The sequence below is a fragment of the Mustela lutreola genome, chromosome 2 (assembly GCF_030435805.1).
Source record: "Mustela lutreola isolate mMusLut2 chromosome 2, mMusLut2.pri, whole genome shotgun sequence".
Lineage (NCBI taxonomy): Eukaryota > Metazoa > Chordata > Mammalia > Carnivora > Mustelidae > Mustela > Mustela lutreola.
The window spans coordinates 118,190,897-118,206,062 of record NC_081291.1 but is presented as its reverse complement, the minus strand read 5'-3'; the positions used below and the strand labels follow the sequence as shown (position 1 = coordinate 118,206,062).

The 15,166-nt window shown below is 36.0% G+C and overlaps 1 protein-coding gene across 8 annotated transcripts in view; it reads left to right on the top strand.

The window, feature by feature from the left end:
• Positions 1–15,166, top strand: part of KLHL24 (kelch like family member 24) — a 48,661-nt gene that overhangs the window by 21,796 nt on the left and 11,699 nt on the right. For 6 of the 8 annotated variants that reach the window (XM_059163349.1, XM_059163346.1, XM_059163348.1 and 3 more), the window contains 4 exons: positions 6,949–7,133; positions 8,490–8,608; positions 12,345–12,533; positions 14,031–14,219. In XM_059163349.1, the coding sequence (XP_059019332.1) occupies positions 6,949–7,133; positions 8,490–8,608; positions 12,345–12,533; positions 14,031–14,219 (682 nt within the window). The remainder of the gene's footprint in view (positions 1–6,948; positions 7,134–8,489; positions 8,609–12,344; positions 12,534–14,030; positions 14,220–15,166) is intronic. The other 2 variants (XM_059163353.1, XM_059163352.1) reach the window with 2 other exon arrangements.

Sequence of the window (15,166 nt, the reverse complement as noted above, 5' to 3'; positions counted from 1 at the left end):
CTTTCATATTAACTAATACCCAATCTGTATTCATATTTCCCCAGTCTTTTCCAAACTGTTCTTTAATGAACCTTGATCCAATTTAGTACCACTTATTGCATCTGGTTATTCCCATGAAGTCTCTAAATCCAGAACAGTTTTTTTTTTTTTTTCCATGATTTTAACTTGTTGATGGGGAAGTTGTCCAGAAAAATAGTCCACCTTCTATATTAGGTTGCTGCCTTACACTGTCACTTAGCTAAATTTAGCTGTGTTTTCTGAAAACTGGAAGTTAGCTCTATAAGCTTCCATTTAATAGAGACAAGTTAAATATTTTTGGCTAGAATTCATCCTAGGTAATGTGTATATTGTATTGCATTACATTAGAAGATACACCATATCTGGTGGTCCCACCATTAGTGATACAAAGATTAACTCTGGATTAGGGTGATAACAGCTTGCTACCACCACTGTTAATTAGGTTATAGTCCTCACATCAGCCAGTATTTCTTCACTGTTTATCCTGTGCCGAGTGTTCTCCACAGTTCAATCCATACTGAATATTCTACCTATACATACCCACATGTCTCTTAAATAAGAGAGAAAACCTTAACATACGTTAAAAAAACAGAGTATGGGCGCCTGGGTGGCTCAGTGGGTTAAGCCACTGCCTTCGGCTCAGGTCATGATTTCAGGGTCCTGGGATCGAGGCCCACATCGGGCTCTCTGCTCAGCAGGGAGCCTGCTTCCCTCTCTCTCTCTCTGCCTGCCTGTCTACTTGTGATCTCTCTCTGTCAAATAAATAAATAAATAAAATCTTTAAAAAAAAAACAAAGTATGAGTGATGCCTGGGTGGCTCGGTTGTTAAGGGTCTGCCTTCGGCTCAGGTCATGATCCCAGGGTCCTGGGAGTGAGCCCCGCATCAGACTCCCTGCTTGGCAGGAAGCCTGCTTCTCCCTCCCCCACTCCCCCTGCTGTGTTCCCTTTCTCGCTATGTCTCTGTCAAATAAATAGATAAAATCTTTTTAAAAAGAAAAAGAACAGGGTATGGTAGCGATTACCTAGAAACAGGATATGGGCTGATCTAAGAGCACAAAAGCTTTGGTAATCTGCACTCTCAGTTGTAAACCCTCAGGAGAAAAAACAGTAGAAATCAATCATAGGAGCAAATCTTACGAATACTTGTCTTTTGATTAATATATATTATGCAACTTTAAATCTCTGTACTACTACATGATGACTATTTTTAAATAAATGGCGAGTAGAAGTACCATGATGTGTTCAGAGTACTGGCTTCAGAATCAGGTCTGGACTGGGATGTGGCTCCATACAAATAGTTAATACCACGACCTTAGACAAAACATTTTAACTTCTGTATCAATTTTCTCACCTGCAAAATTAAGCATAATACCACCTTGTAAGATTGTGAGGATTGGAAATACAATATGAAAAGTATATAACCTAGTATTTCACACAAAAATGCACAGTAAAAATTTTTGCTGGTTTCATAAAGAAAATAATCAAAATAGATTGTAAATTTGTGCTCTACTTTTACAGAATAGGAAATTTGGTTTGAAAGATATGCTTGATATCGAATGGTTTATTTTAAGAATAATTTATTCAGTTCTATGGGAAAAAAATGATGCTCTTTGCCACATTCCATTGAGCAACAGAGATAACTAAGATTTAATAAGCTTGTCATTTTGAGGTTGGAATTAAGTACTTTTCTAATACTTCCTACTACCTCTTGTCTAACAGTTACTGTATAATGAAAATTAAGTCCATAAGGAAGACAAAGCTCAAGTTCCTATTGAAAACCAGTAAGAACATGAAGATTATAATTAAGATTTTTTTTTTTTTTAAGATTTTATTTATTTGACGGGAGAAAGAGAGCACAAGCAGGGGGAGTGGCAGGGAGAAGGAGAAGCAGCTCCTGCTGAACAGAGAGCCTGAGGTCTCAAGACCTAAGCCAAAGGCAGATGCATAACCAGCTGAACTATCCAGGTGTCATTCATTTTTATTCTTAACTCAAACATTTTTCATGAACATATACATATAAGTTTCCCTCTACCTGATCCCTGATACATCAGTTCTAGCCAAAGGATACCACTGTTACCAGTTTCTTGAACTCTTTGAAAATATTCTTTGTGTGTATATATTATGTGTGTGTGTGTATACGCACACATTCCTCCCTGCTTCTCTTTATACACTCAGTTCTGCACCTTGTTTTTTTCATTTATAAGTATCTTGGAGATTATTCCACATCGACACATACAGATCTTTAAGCCAGTCTGTTCACCATATTCTTTTACTATGGACAAATCACTAAGTGGGAAGTCAAAGTTTTCAAGGGTTGTTTTGCAAGCATGGAATCCAAACAAAGGGAATTAGTAGATCTTTAGAACTGGAGTCCTCTCAGCTAGTACAGCTTAAGGAAGTCTCACCCACCATAAAAATATTCTTACCAAAGAACTAGTAATGTTCAGGTTAGCTAAGCTAAGATTCTTTCCCTTAAGCAAGAACTTGAATGGGCACAAGAGATGTTTGTTCTTGTAAGACCTTCTGTGATTACTTTTTCATTCATTTACTTATTGCTTTTGTGATTAACCAGTCCCTCTTTTGATATATAGTTTTCTTTATTTTTATTTTTTTTTAATTTTTATTTATTTATTTGGCAGAGAGAGATCACAAGTAGGCAGAGAGGCAGGCAGGGTGTGGGAAGAAGCAGGCTTCCTGCTGAGCAGAGAGCCTGACTCCGGACTCGATCCCAGGACCCTGGGATCATGACCTGAGCCGAAGGCAGCGGCTTAACCCACTGAACCACTCAGGTGCCCCTAGTTCTTTCTTTAGATATATTAATTAATACATTAAGTTTAGTAACTGTCATATCGTACAGACTAGAGAGCCATGTGTCTCTCTGTCGAAGGGCTTCAAGTCTCATATCTCTATTCTAGTTAATTAATTTGTTTGATGGCTCAGTTTTCAGATATTTTTGAGTCTTGGAATGGTGAATAGATTATATTACTAATATCATTCCTTTCTTTCTTCTAGTTTCCTGCTATATGGAAACAATGGCTTTCCTATTGTGCTTTTTAAATACATTCAGTTATTCTTCCATTAGCCATTAACCATTCCCAGTGACCCCTTTTATTGATGAGAATGAGTTTGGCCTATCTCTGGCATAGATAATAACTGAGTCTGTTATTTCATCCAACAAGTCCTGTATTTTGCCTTTTGAGATTTTTTTTTTTTTTAGATTTTTAAAATTCATTTATTAGCACAAAGGGGGAGGGCCAGAGGGAGAGAATTATTTTAAATCTTTCACATAAATCAAAGAATGTAATCTTTTAATTTGATCTTTTCTTTAATTCATGATAAAAGAGGATGGTGATTTTTTTAAAAAACAATACTTGTCATAGTAAAAAAAAAAAAAAAGATAATTTAGTTGTAATACATAATACTTTCCCAGGAACAAATGGTAAAATTTAATACTAAAACAGCAGATATTTTTTATTTTATCACGGCAGAATCAGGATTTTCACTTTAAAGCATTAATAAAATAAATGTTCACTCCAAAAAATAGATTGAACTAGGGTATCCAGACTTTTATTCATCCTGTATTATCTTGACTGCCTTTTTGTTCCAATTGCCATTATTAGCTGGAATAACACATTTCCTTCAAGGCGGTCATCTCCCTGCCTTAGATAAAAGTTTTTCCAACCTCAAGAAATAAAGAATAACTTCTAAGAAAGATTTATTTATTTTAGAGAGAGAGCCCTCATGCAAGCATGAAGAGGGGCAGAGGGAGAGAAACTCAAGCAGACTCCCCAGTGATCTGGGAGCGCAGTGTAGGGCTTGATCCCACAACCCTGAGATCATGACCTGAGCCAAGACCAGGAGTCAGTCATTTAACCAACTGAGCCAACCCAGGCATCCTTAAAAATAACTTTTGGTGTATTCACAGTCTTTAATGAAAACACCAGGCTTGTCTTCAATTAAGTTAAAAACCATTTGGTTGCAAGTAAGACCTTTAGTACAGGCAAAACTACCAGTTTATTGATCTTTTCAGATAAAAACACATTTCCAGTAGACACTGAAAAGATCCTTTATTTAGTGGGGCTACTTGTTTTAGTCATTAGTTTTTGGTGCTATTCTCTCTTCTTATTCAAAAGTACAAAAATAGACAACATATGTTTATTAGGCTAAGAAGTGTTAAAAAAAAGCTAGCAAGTTTAAGCAAAGAGAAGCTATAACATAAATCAAATGTGGGACAGCTGAGTGGCTTAGTTGATTAAGTGTCTGACTCTTGGTTTTGACTTAGGTTGTGATCTCAGGGTTTTGAGATTGAGCCCCATATTGAGCCTGATGCTGGGTGTGGAGCCTGCTTAAGATTCTCTCTCTCTCTGACCTGCCCCTCCCCCCAATCTGTGATGCCCCTTTGCTCTCTCTCTGTCTCTTCAGAAAAGAAAAAAGTAAAAATGTTATAAGGAAAGTGTATAAAACACAATTCTTATAATATAGTTACCTTGATTTCATATTAAAATAACTGGGAGTCGTTGAACCCTAGTGACAGTATTAAGTAACTTTTGATCAGTCAATAAGTAAGGCTTTGAGGAAAATCACATGGATTTGTTTTAGAGGTATTTTAAGTATAATTTTAAGAAACGATAATTTTAGGAAGTGATACTTTTATGAAAAGGATAAGTTAGTTGTACCAAGTATCTGGTGTTATTCTTGATTTACTTTAATAGTTTCTTTATGGAACTAATGTGGAAAATAGTATTGATAATATTTCAGTTCTTCTGATGATGTCTTACTATATACTAGATTAGGGTTATATGATTTGCTAGGCTCCTAAAAGTAATTTTTATTATATCTGTGAATACAATTCTTTTCTACAATACATTTTTCTGATTTTGTAAAGGAAAAGTATGCCTGGCCTGGAACAGGTAAATGATTATTAGTTGGAAAAGCTATGAGTAAATGTAGCTAGAATATAGTATCTTTGTTAAAGTGACGTACCAGTATTGCTTAATTTTTTTTTCTAATGTAATTGTGAAACATCATACTGACTAAAACTACAAATTAGTGTTCCAATGTGGTCTTTTTTCCTTCCACATTTAAGTTAAGAGAAGAGGGATTGTTAGCATTTTGTATCATGAGATTAAAATTGTAACAACCATAAAATGTAGTTACAGGACCTTTTTCATTTCAGTTATATTTGTGAAAAAATATAAAAGTCAAATAATTTTAAAATTACAAGCTTTCTATTGAGCCTTATGAGTAACAACAAAAAACTTGAATAAGCTTTTAGTTTTTCCTGTATCTAAACAGGAAATTTTTTTTAAAGATTTTACTTATTTATTTGACAGAGAGAGAGAGACAGCGATAGAGGGAATACAAGCAAGGGGCGTGGGAGAGGGAGAAGCATAATCCCAGACCCTCGGATTATGACATGAGCCAAAGGCAGACAACTTAACAACTGAGCCACCCAAGCACCCCAACAACAAATTTTTTTAAGGTTTTTTTTTTGTTTTTTGTTTTTTTAAGATTTCTATTTATTTATTTGACACAGGGAGAGATCACAAGTAGACAGAGAGGGGGAAGCAGGCTCCCTGCTGAGCAGAGAGTGGGATGTGGGGCTCGATCCCAGGACCCTGAGACCATGACCTGAGCTGAAGGCAGAGGCTTAACCCTCTGAGCCACCCAGGTGCCCCTAAAGGTTTATTTATTTATTTATTTATTTATTTATTTGACAGAGAGAGAAAGAAAGCACAAGGAGGGGGAGGGGCAGGCAGAGGGTCCACAGAGCAGGGAACCCAATCGGAGCTCAATCCTAGGACCCTGAGATCATGACCTGAGCTGAAGGCATAACCACCTAAGCCACCCAGGCGCCCTGTATCTAAAATTTAAACTACAAAATAAAAGAAGTCCATGATTACCATAAACCTTAGGATTCTCTTCATGCTGTAAATGTTTTTTCCACTCTGAAAGTAGAACATGCTCATTATCATTGTGGAAATTTGTGTTGATAGAAAGAAAGAAGCCACGCTATCCAGAGTTAACCATCATTAGCCTTTGGTGGTATAGGTATATTCTTTCCACACACATTTTTTACATAGTATTGGTGAGACCTTCAGTACAGTTTTTGGTCTTGCTTTTTTTCCTTTAACATTCTTTGTCATAAACTGTTAACACTTTGATTGCTCAGTGTTTTGATTTGGATTGCTTTAATGTACTTAACTTTAAAAAACTATTTTAAGAAATAGTTCCAAGCAAATACATATACTTCTTTTAAAGGTACTTAGATTATAATATGAATTAGTTTTTTTAGAACTAGCAATCCAGGGTGCTTGGGTGACTCAGTATGTTAAGCATCTGACTTCAGCTCAGATCATGATTGCGGGGTCTTAAATCAAGCCCCTGCATTGGGCTCCCAGATAAGCAGGGAGTCTGCTTGTCCCTTTCCCTCTATGCCTCCTCCTATTCTTGTTCTTTCTCTTAAATAAATAAATAAAATCTTAAAAAAAAAAAAAAAAAGGACTAGCAAGCTTATGAAAAATCACCATTTTTCTTCATGATCTTACCTTAGTATGGCTGCACACATCTGAATTACTACAAAACTACCTTTGGAAGTCATCTTTACTATTACCAGGATTCCAGTTGAGTTAGGTAGGATTTTTGGACTGCTTTGTAATTTTTAAGGCAAAACTGATAGAAAAAAATACCCATAGAAATTTTCTGTGGAAAACGACATCACTAAATCCCTTGCAAATGTCTCTCAAGGTCTCTCAAAATGTCTCTCAAAATCCTTCTCAAAGTCTTTGGCAGCCTGTGTTATGTGGCACGTGCTCAGGGAATAAACAACTGTTTACTTTCTACTTTCTTTACATTCATGTATATTTTTAGAGTTTTCAACAATCTTGAGTGTATTTTACTATTTATATATTCTTATAATAATTGTTTTAGGTCAACTGGCTATTCTGAGGTGATAGTTGTCGTTGGAGGCTGTGAACGGGTTGGAGGATTTAATCTTCCATACACCGAGTGCTATGATCCTGTGACAGGGGAATGGAAGTCTTTGGCTAAGCTTCCGGAATTTACCAAATCAGAGTATGCAGTCTGTGCTCTAAGAAATGACATTCTTGTTTCAGGTAAATAAAAATTATTATTACTGTAGCTACTTTTAAAAAAAAAATTTTAAGTTTTTTTATAAACATATAATGTTATTATTAGCCCCAGGGGTACAGGTCTGTGAATCGCCAGGTTTACACAATTCACAGCACTCACCATAGCACATACCCTTCCCAATGTCCATAACCCCACCACCCTCTCCCTCCCCCCATGCCCCCACCCCAGTTTGTTTTGTGACATTAAGAGTCTCTTATGGTTTTTCTCTCTCCCGATCCCATCTTGTTCCATTTATTCTTTTCCTACCCCTCAAACCCCACACGTTGCATCTCAACTTCCTCATATCAGGGAGATCAGATGGTAGTTGTCTTTCTCTGATTGACCTATTTCGCACTGTAGCTACTTTTAATTTGAACACAGCTTGGCTATTTTAAACAAATAGTAGTGTCTCAGAAGAAAACCATGAAAGTGAATAGGCCCGCTTTCAGCAGATCAGTTTATACAACAAATAAAGCTGGGAATGACTTTTTCTCTTAAAAACAGGCTCAGGATGATCCAGAATGATTTATAAACAATCCACCAGAAAAATGCCTTTAATTGTCATATTTTAAGTGCTCTCAAATGCATATGGGATATGGCATAATTTTTAAAACTTGAACACGTTAACTTTGTTTTAAAGAACACTGTGAAGTATGCAAAGTGAAACTTACTCATAGAATTAATTAAGAAAAAAAAAGCAAAAAAAAAAAAAAAAAAAAAAGAATTAAGCATTTCTGATCCAACCAAGTTTTCTGAAATTCTCACCAAAGTTTATGAAATAGGTTTTTCCTTAAAATTCTTAACTTGTAATTCTTTTATGTTGATGTTATATCTAAAATCTGAGACAATGAAATGACAGACTTATACAGAGTATAACTGCATTATCATTGGTCCTGAGTCATTTATTTGGTTAATAATTTTACCAGCTTTGGAGTTACTCTATTACTACATGTTACACAATTTAACAAGACATAATTCATTTTGTATAGTGGTATGCTTTTGAATAAATGGGTGATTTTTTTAAATCTTTTTTAAATAATTCTGTTGTTTGGGTGCTTCTGATGTGTGATTCAAATTAATAGCCTTATACATTTGTAAAACTTGTATTTTGCATTTTATTACTTAGGGCCTATGATTCTCAAGATAATAATCGGCAAGGTTTAAATCTACTCTGTAGAACTATTTTCATTAAGCTTTAAGAGGGTCATTCTTTCATTCATTGAACTAAATTCACAAATTCTTAGACGGGGTAAATAAATCCTATATTATAATTACCTATGCCTTGAGCATAAATCCCTTGATGACATACATACTGTGTATACATTGTTTTGCATTTAAAGGTGGAAGAATCAATGGCCGTGATGTGTGGATTTATAACTCACAGTTGAATATTTGGATCAGAGTTGCTTCTCTAAATAAAGGCAGATGGCGTCACAAAATGGCTGTCCTCCTTGGTAAAGTAAGAGAAACTATTTTTTATTACTATTGCTGGCACATTTCCAAAATAAATACCACAGTTAAATCCTTCATCTTACTCAGTCTCAGGGTATTTTGGATTCAAATTGTATTTCCTTCCATTTCTAACCTCAATAGATAAACTGAAGATATAAACAATTTGACACTGTACTTTTGAATGGATATTTTGTTCTCCCAATTTGGAATTTGTGGCAGTGCAGCACATTTCTCTTTTCATGCTCCATTGGAGTCTGAAAGCTTAAGAAGCATTGGAAAATAAAGGAGTTACATCAAGTACAAAAACAGGCCAATGTCTAATCCAAGCAATCTTTTTCCCTTTACTGACTTTGGCAGTCAGGCAAAGATATATTTACCTAGACTGATGTTATTTTATCTTTTTTCTTTATACAAGTTAGGGACAAAACAAATTTAAAATAGTGTTAAGATAAATTCACCAGTGTATTTTAAAGAAAATTGATTATTGACTGTGGCTAATAAATATTTTAAATACATAATTTGGGGGGGTGCCCAAGTGGCTCAATTAGTTAAGCATCTGACTCTTGATCTCAGCTCCAGCCTTGATCTCACAGTTCAAGCCCCATGTTGGGTTCCATGCTGGTTGTGGAGGGTACTTTAAAAAACAAATAAATAATTATATGTTGGTTCTGAGCCATTCTCTGTCCTTAGGAACTTGAGAAACACTTGTAGACCCGTGGTTTCCAAGCTTTTTAAAAGCAGCTACATCCTTTTTAAAGTTAAAAAGTTAAATCTAACATAAAAACCCATTATGTAGAACAGATAAAAATACAGCAGCATATACCAAGAACCCTTTAGCTTTTATTTGCCTCCATCTCTATTAGCTCCTTCAAAGCTATCTTATATTAATAAGCAATCTGAATAAAAGCAGTATACTTGCTTGCATGTGTATTTCTGACTGGTTCCCTGATACCCCCTTCTAAAAAGATTGCTACCTCTTGGGCCCTCATGTGGAGACATTTTAGAGTCACCGATGAGAAAACAGAGCTGCCCTAATAGAAACAGAGATGGTGTAGGAACCCTTCCCACTCAGCCGGGTCCCCTCCCCCTATTTCCCCATAGAGCCTGCTTGAAATTTCTATACTACAGAATATTAAGAGTGTCTCAAAGCACAGCTGGAAAGCTAACTTCCTAAGGCTATTGATCTATTGTGCTGCTGCTCTCGACAAGGTCACTGAAATAATGGGGACCTTGAGATAAATATAATAGAAATAAACTAATTCTGATTGGCTATTTTCTGAAATCACTAGTTTGTCAGTAATTGCTATATAGTTTTGGTAGCCATCCTTCAAGAATGATAAAATATTACTGAAAGGGGCAGCTAAAATATTGAAGTGGTTGGAAAGAGAAGAGATCTGACTAAAAAAAATTGTAATTATTTAGTCTGAAAGTACAAAGGCAAATGCAAATGATGGATGTCTCAAATATCATGTATGGATTGGCGAACATAGATTTATTTGACAAATGTTAGTATACTTGACTTGAAGTTACCTAAAACTTAGAAGTAATAAATCAAGACATGAAAGGAATCTTTCATACCTTAAAAAGTAAGTACTCACGTCATGGAAACTGTTACCCTAAAAAATTACAATATAAACTGAATTCAAACCTATAAAAGTATTTAAATTTATAAATGGTTTCTATTAAGAAAACCTAGGTAAGATGATTTGGAATAGAGAATCTAAGAGTAGGAAAGAATCTTAGAGAAAATTTTGTATAACTTTTGCAGTTTTTAAAGAAACCTAATTCAGAGAAATCAAGTCACTTGCCTAAGGTTACACAGAAAGTAATAAAGCAGGAGCAAAGCAAAAGTTCAAGATTTTCTTAATCTAGAGTACTTTCATCTTGGTGCTCACAACATATATTTTTAATTTATGAATGCAAGAGAATGGTAAAAAAATTAATCCTCAAAATTATATTATGTGATAGGTACTATTACTGTCTACATTTTTATTGAGGAAATGAAGACTGACTCTCAGAGGATAAGTAAACTGCCCAAGATTTACATTTCATAGCAGTGCTAGATACTGAACCCTGCTTCTACTAACTTCAAAGCCATGCCCTTAATTGCTACATTGTGCCACAGTTTCCATATACTCTTCCAGCTGGGTGACTTTGAGTTGTTACTTAACCTCTCTGAACCTCCTAGTGTTGGGAGAACAAACCCACCAAGAGATCATTTTAACATAATATGAGAAGTGCAGCCTTGAAATACAAAATAGCATTGGCTGTTCTAGAAATTTGGAGGCATACAGAAAGATGAATTGTGAACAGACTTGAATGTAGGTGTATAAGGTTTGGCCTTGACCACTTAGGCATCTGTTGCTGAACTATTAAAAGGAGTTGATGAAGTATTTAGGAAGATTAATCTGTGGTTGATGGAGCACAAGAGTGGAGACCAGGAGATTAATTGAGAAGTACAAAATGGTATGGATCCTGAAGTAGGATAGTGGCAGTAAGAAACAAAAGGGACAGATGTGGGATGCTGTAAAAGAAGACTCAGTGGGACTTAATAGTTACTTCATATGGAGGGAAGAGTTGATAATGACTGTTGATTAAAGGAATTGTGGATGTTAAACTGAAGAACCTCGCTTAAGTTAAAAGTTTCTTTCTTTTTTTTTTTTAACGATTTTATTTATTTATTTGACAGAGAGGGAAATCACAAGTAGGCAGAGAGAGGGGGAAGCAGGCTCCCTGCTGAGCAGAGAGCCTGATGTGGGGCTCGATCCCAGGACCCTGGGATCATGACCTGAGCCAAAGGCAGAAGCTTTAACCCACTGTTAAAACTTTTAACCCAAGTTAAAAGTTTCTTATGTATCTCATTCTTCTTTTCTTTTTTATATATTTTATTTATTTATTTGACAGAGAGAGATCACAAGTAGGCAGAGAGGCAGGCAGAGAGAGAGAGGAGGAAGCAGGCTCCCTGCTGAGCAGAGAGCCCGATGCGGGACTCGATCCCAGGACCCTGAGATCATGACCTGAGCCGAAGGCAGCGGCTTAACCCACTGAGCCACCCAGGCACCCCACGTATCTCATTATTCTTAATGGATTATCTACATATAGGTCATTTAATAAATGACTTGTTGATTAGTTCAGCTGTCACATAAAGATTAATATGTCTGCCTTCCTTAGATTTGTGGAAGCCCTTTGAAATATATAGTATAGAGTTAATTGTGTGGTAGATACTTTGCTAAGCACACTTGATACTAAAATGAAAAACAAGATAGGCACTGCCTTCATTGGTCTTACGGTCTAGTATTCCTTATCTAATATTTTAGATTTGTAGCTTTATTACTTCATAATAATCGAACATTTTCATCATCCATGAGTGTGAGCATTTAAACAATCATGTAATTCTCAGTGCGAGCAGTATCACCCTTAAGGGGGTGAAGGTTATTTTGGGGGATGAAAACAACTGTACTCTTCCATGTGTAAAACACAGATATACATATAGGACATAAAAGGATATACAGTATATGGTGGTATTAAAACTTCATTTGCAGGGGCTATTAGGAAAAAAAAGTCTAAAAAGTCTCCCCCGTGGTGAGAGGGTGCTAATGAAAGTTTCAAAAACTAAGCTAGATTTATTGCAATTATAGTTATCAAGGGCTTTTAAAGGGAAGAGATCCTTTAATTCCTTAACCAACTAGTTAAAAAATTCAGACTTTTGACAATTAAGATTTTTCCATGTATTTCACATACAGGTATATGTTGTTGGAGGCTATGATGGACAAAACAGACTTAGCAGCGTAGAATGTTATGATTCCTTTTCAAATCGATGGACTGAAGTTGCTCCCCTTAAGGAAGCAGTGAGTTCTCCTGCCGTGACTAGCTGTGTAGGCAAATTGTTTGTGATTGGTGGAGGACCTGATGATAATACTTGTTCTGATAAGGTAAGCCATGTTCTCTTACAGAAATTACCAGTTATGTATACGGGAGGAAAAATACAGAAAGCTTATCAAATAAATAGCGAGGTCCCTTAGTGGGAGGAGCCTTTTAAAAATTGTCTAGTACTTTATACTTTGGGGGGAAAACACTAAGTTTCAAGTTACTGAAGTGAAGTCCTAATATATCTAACAGTTTTTTGTAAAAAGCATTATTTAATCTTTTTGAAACAAAACTACTCTCAGCATTGGGATATTCTACTAAATAGTTTAAAACCTTTTCCTGTTACAGTCTGTAGAATCAAAAAATTACTCACAAAAAACAGTTGGGAATTGAATTAGCAGAGAATAAAATATAGTAACTACACTGCTTCCACTGGGTCATCTTCTGCATACTTTATAAGTATTTTTTAGAGCAAAAAAGAGGAAGAGAAACATCTGTAATGTCAATAGAGGACAGCTCAGAGTTGCTGCAGTTCATTGAATCCCTGGGACAAAAGAATATTTGCCTTCCTGACACCTTAGAAAATACTGTTATTCTGGAAACTACTGTCTGATGCCAAACTATTTAGCAGTTGTTAACTAAATTTTGTCAATCTGTTATTTATTGATTTTATTTATTTGAGAGAGGACACGGGGAGGAGCATGGGGAGAAGGACAAGCAGACTCCGTGCTGAGCACAAAGCCCAATGCGGGACTCCATCTCACAACCCTGAGATCATGACCTGAGCTGAAACTACGAGTCAGACACCTAACTGACTGAGCCACCCAGGCACCCAGTCAGTTATCTTTTTAATTAAATTTAATATAATGTGGCCAAATGTTACTATTTTAGAATTCAGAATTTGTGATCATTCAGAGTATACTGAAGTTTCCTGTGTTCTTTTGCAGAAAGGACTTCCTAAAAGCATAAAGAAATTTTATTCAGATTGAGGCATAGTTATCCTGTATGACACAATGTTTTAAAAATCTGGACTGTTGGGGCACCTGGATAGCTCAGTTAAGTGTCCAGCTCTTGATTTCAGCTCAGGTCATGATCTCAGGGTGTGAAATCAAGCTCCACATTGGGCTCCATGTTCAGCAGGGAGTCTGCTTGAGATTCTCTCTCTCCCTCTCCCTCTGTTTTTCCCTCTTGCACCCCAATTCACGTGCATTCTCTCCTCTTTTCTCTCTCTAAAATCTTAAAAAAAAAAAAATGTAGACTGTTTAGTAGAAATAAGTAAAGAAAACCTATCATGATAGTGTAGTATCTGTTCTTCCTGGAAACAACTTGTGTTTATTATTCTATTCTGCTTGATAGTAATAAATTTGCATTTCTTTTGAGAATTTTATAATTCAGGCATTTCTCTATCAAGCTAACCTCTCTTAATTCTGTGAATTAATGTGAATTACTGTAATTAATGGGATTTCATTTTTAATTGTGTTTCTATATATTGGTAGACTTTTATTAAGTAAATATGCATTTTGGTTTAGAAATTTCAATAAAATATTTCTATATATTACTAGGTTCAATCTTATGATCCAGAAACCAATTCGTGGCTACTTCGTGCAGCTATCCCAATTGCCAAGAGGTGTATAACAGCTGTATCCTTAAACAACTTGATATATGTTGCTGGTGGGCTGACCAAGGCAATATACTGCTATGATCCAGTTGAAGATTACTGGATGCATGTACAGAATACATTCAGCCGACAGGTAATGACCTAAAATAGTCCAAAAGAGAAATCAATTTAGGAGGGACCAAATACATGACCATTATAAATATACTGTAATTTCACTGTTAATATCATTCATGCATGCTGGAATTATTTCATAATTTTTAAAACCACATAAAGCATGTGGTATTCCTGTTTTTTGTTTTTTGTTTTTTTTTTTTTTTTTTTTGGTATTCCTGTTTTAAACTTGTTTCAGGGAATTGTTTTATTGAAATACCTTATTTTCTACCATCCCATGGTGAAGCAACCATTGCACTTGGGCTGGTAGTTTTTTTTTTTCCTTGACCTCTTTCAGAATTTACTCCAGTCCTTATCCCTATATCTTATGTATTTTGAAAGAGAAGAAGTGCTCCCAAACTGGTTTCTTTCCTTCTGTGGTTTTATTATGAAAGAAATGGGTGAGGGCACCTGGGGGCTCAGTTATTAAGTGTCACCTTCAGATCAGGTCATGATCCCAGGATCCTGGGATCGAGCGCTGCATTGGGCTTCCTGCTCAGCGGGAAGCCTGCTTCTCCTTCTCCTGCTCCCCCTGCTTGTGTTCCCTCTCCCACTGTGCCTCTCTCTATCAAATAAGTAAAATCTTAAAATAGAAAGAAAGAAATGGCTGGACTTAGGTCTCATCCATGCACACTGCCTATACCCCTACTCCATCTCCACCCCCTGCCTCCCAAAAAGCCTCTGCTCAGCCTTTGGTTTATGGTCCTACTCTCCTTCTAACCACCAAAATGCTTGATGGCTCTAATGCTGGAAATCTGGATCTACCAATCTACTAGTCTAGAGTTACTCTCTCAGAGGTCATTACTAATAATCTCCTCAGTCTCATCCATATTCTCTTATTTTTTCTGCCCAGCCCTTAAATATGGATATTCCTAGAGTCTCTTTTCCCTACCTGCTTCCTAGTTTATACTCCATTTTTGAGTGGTCACA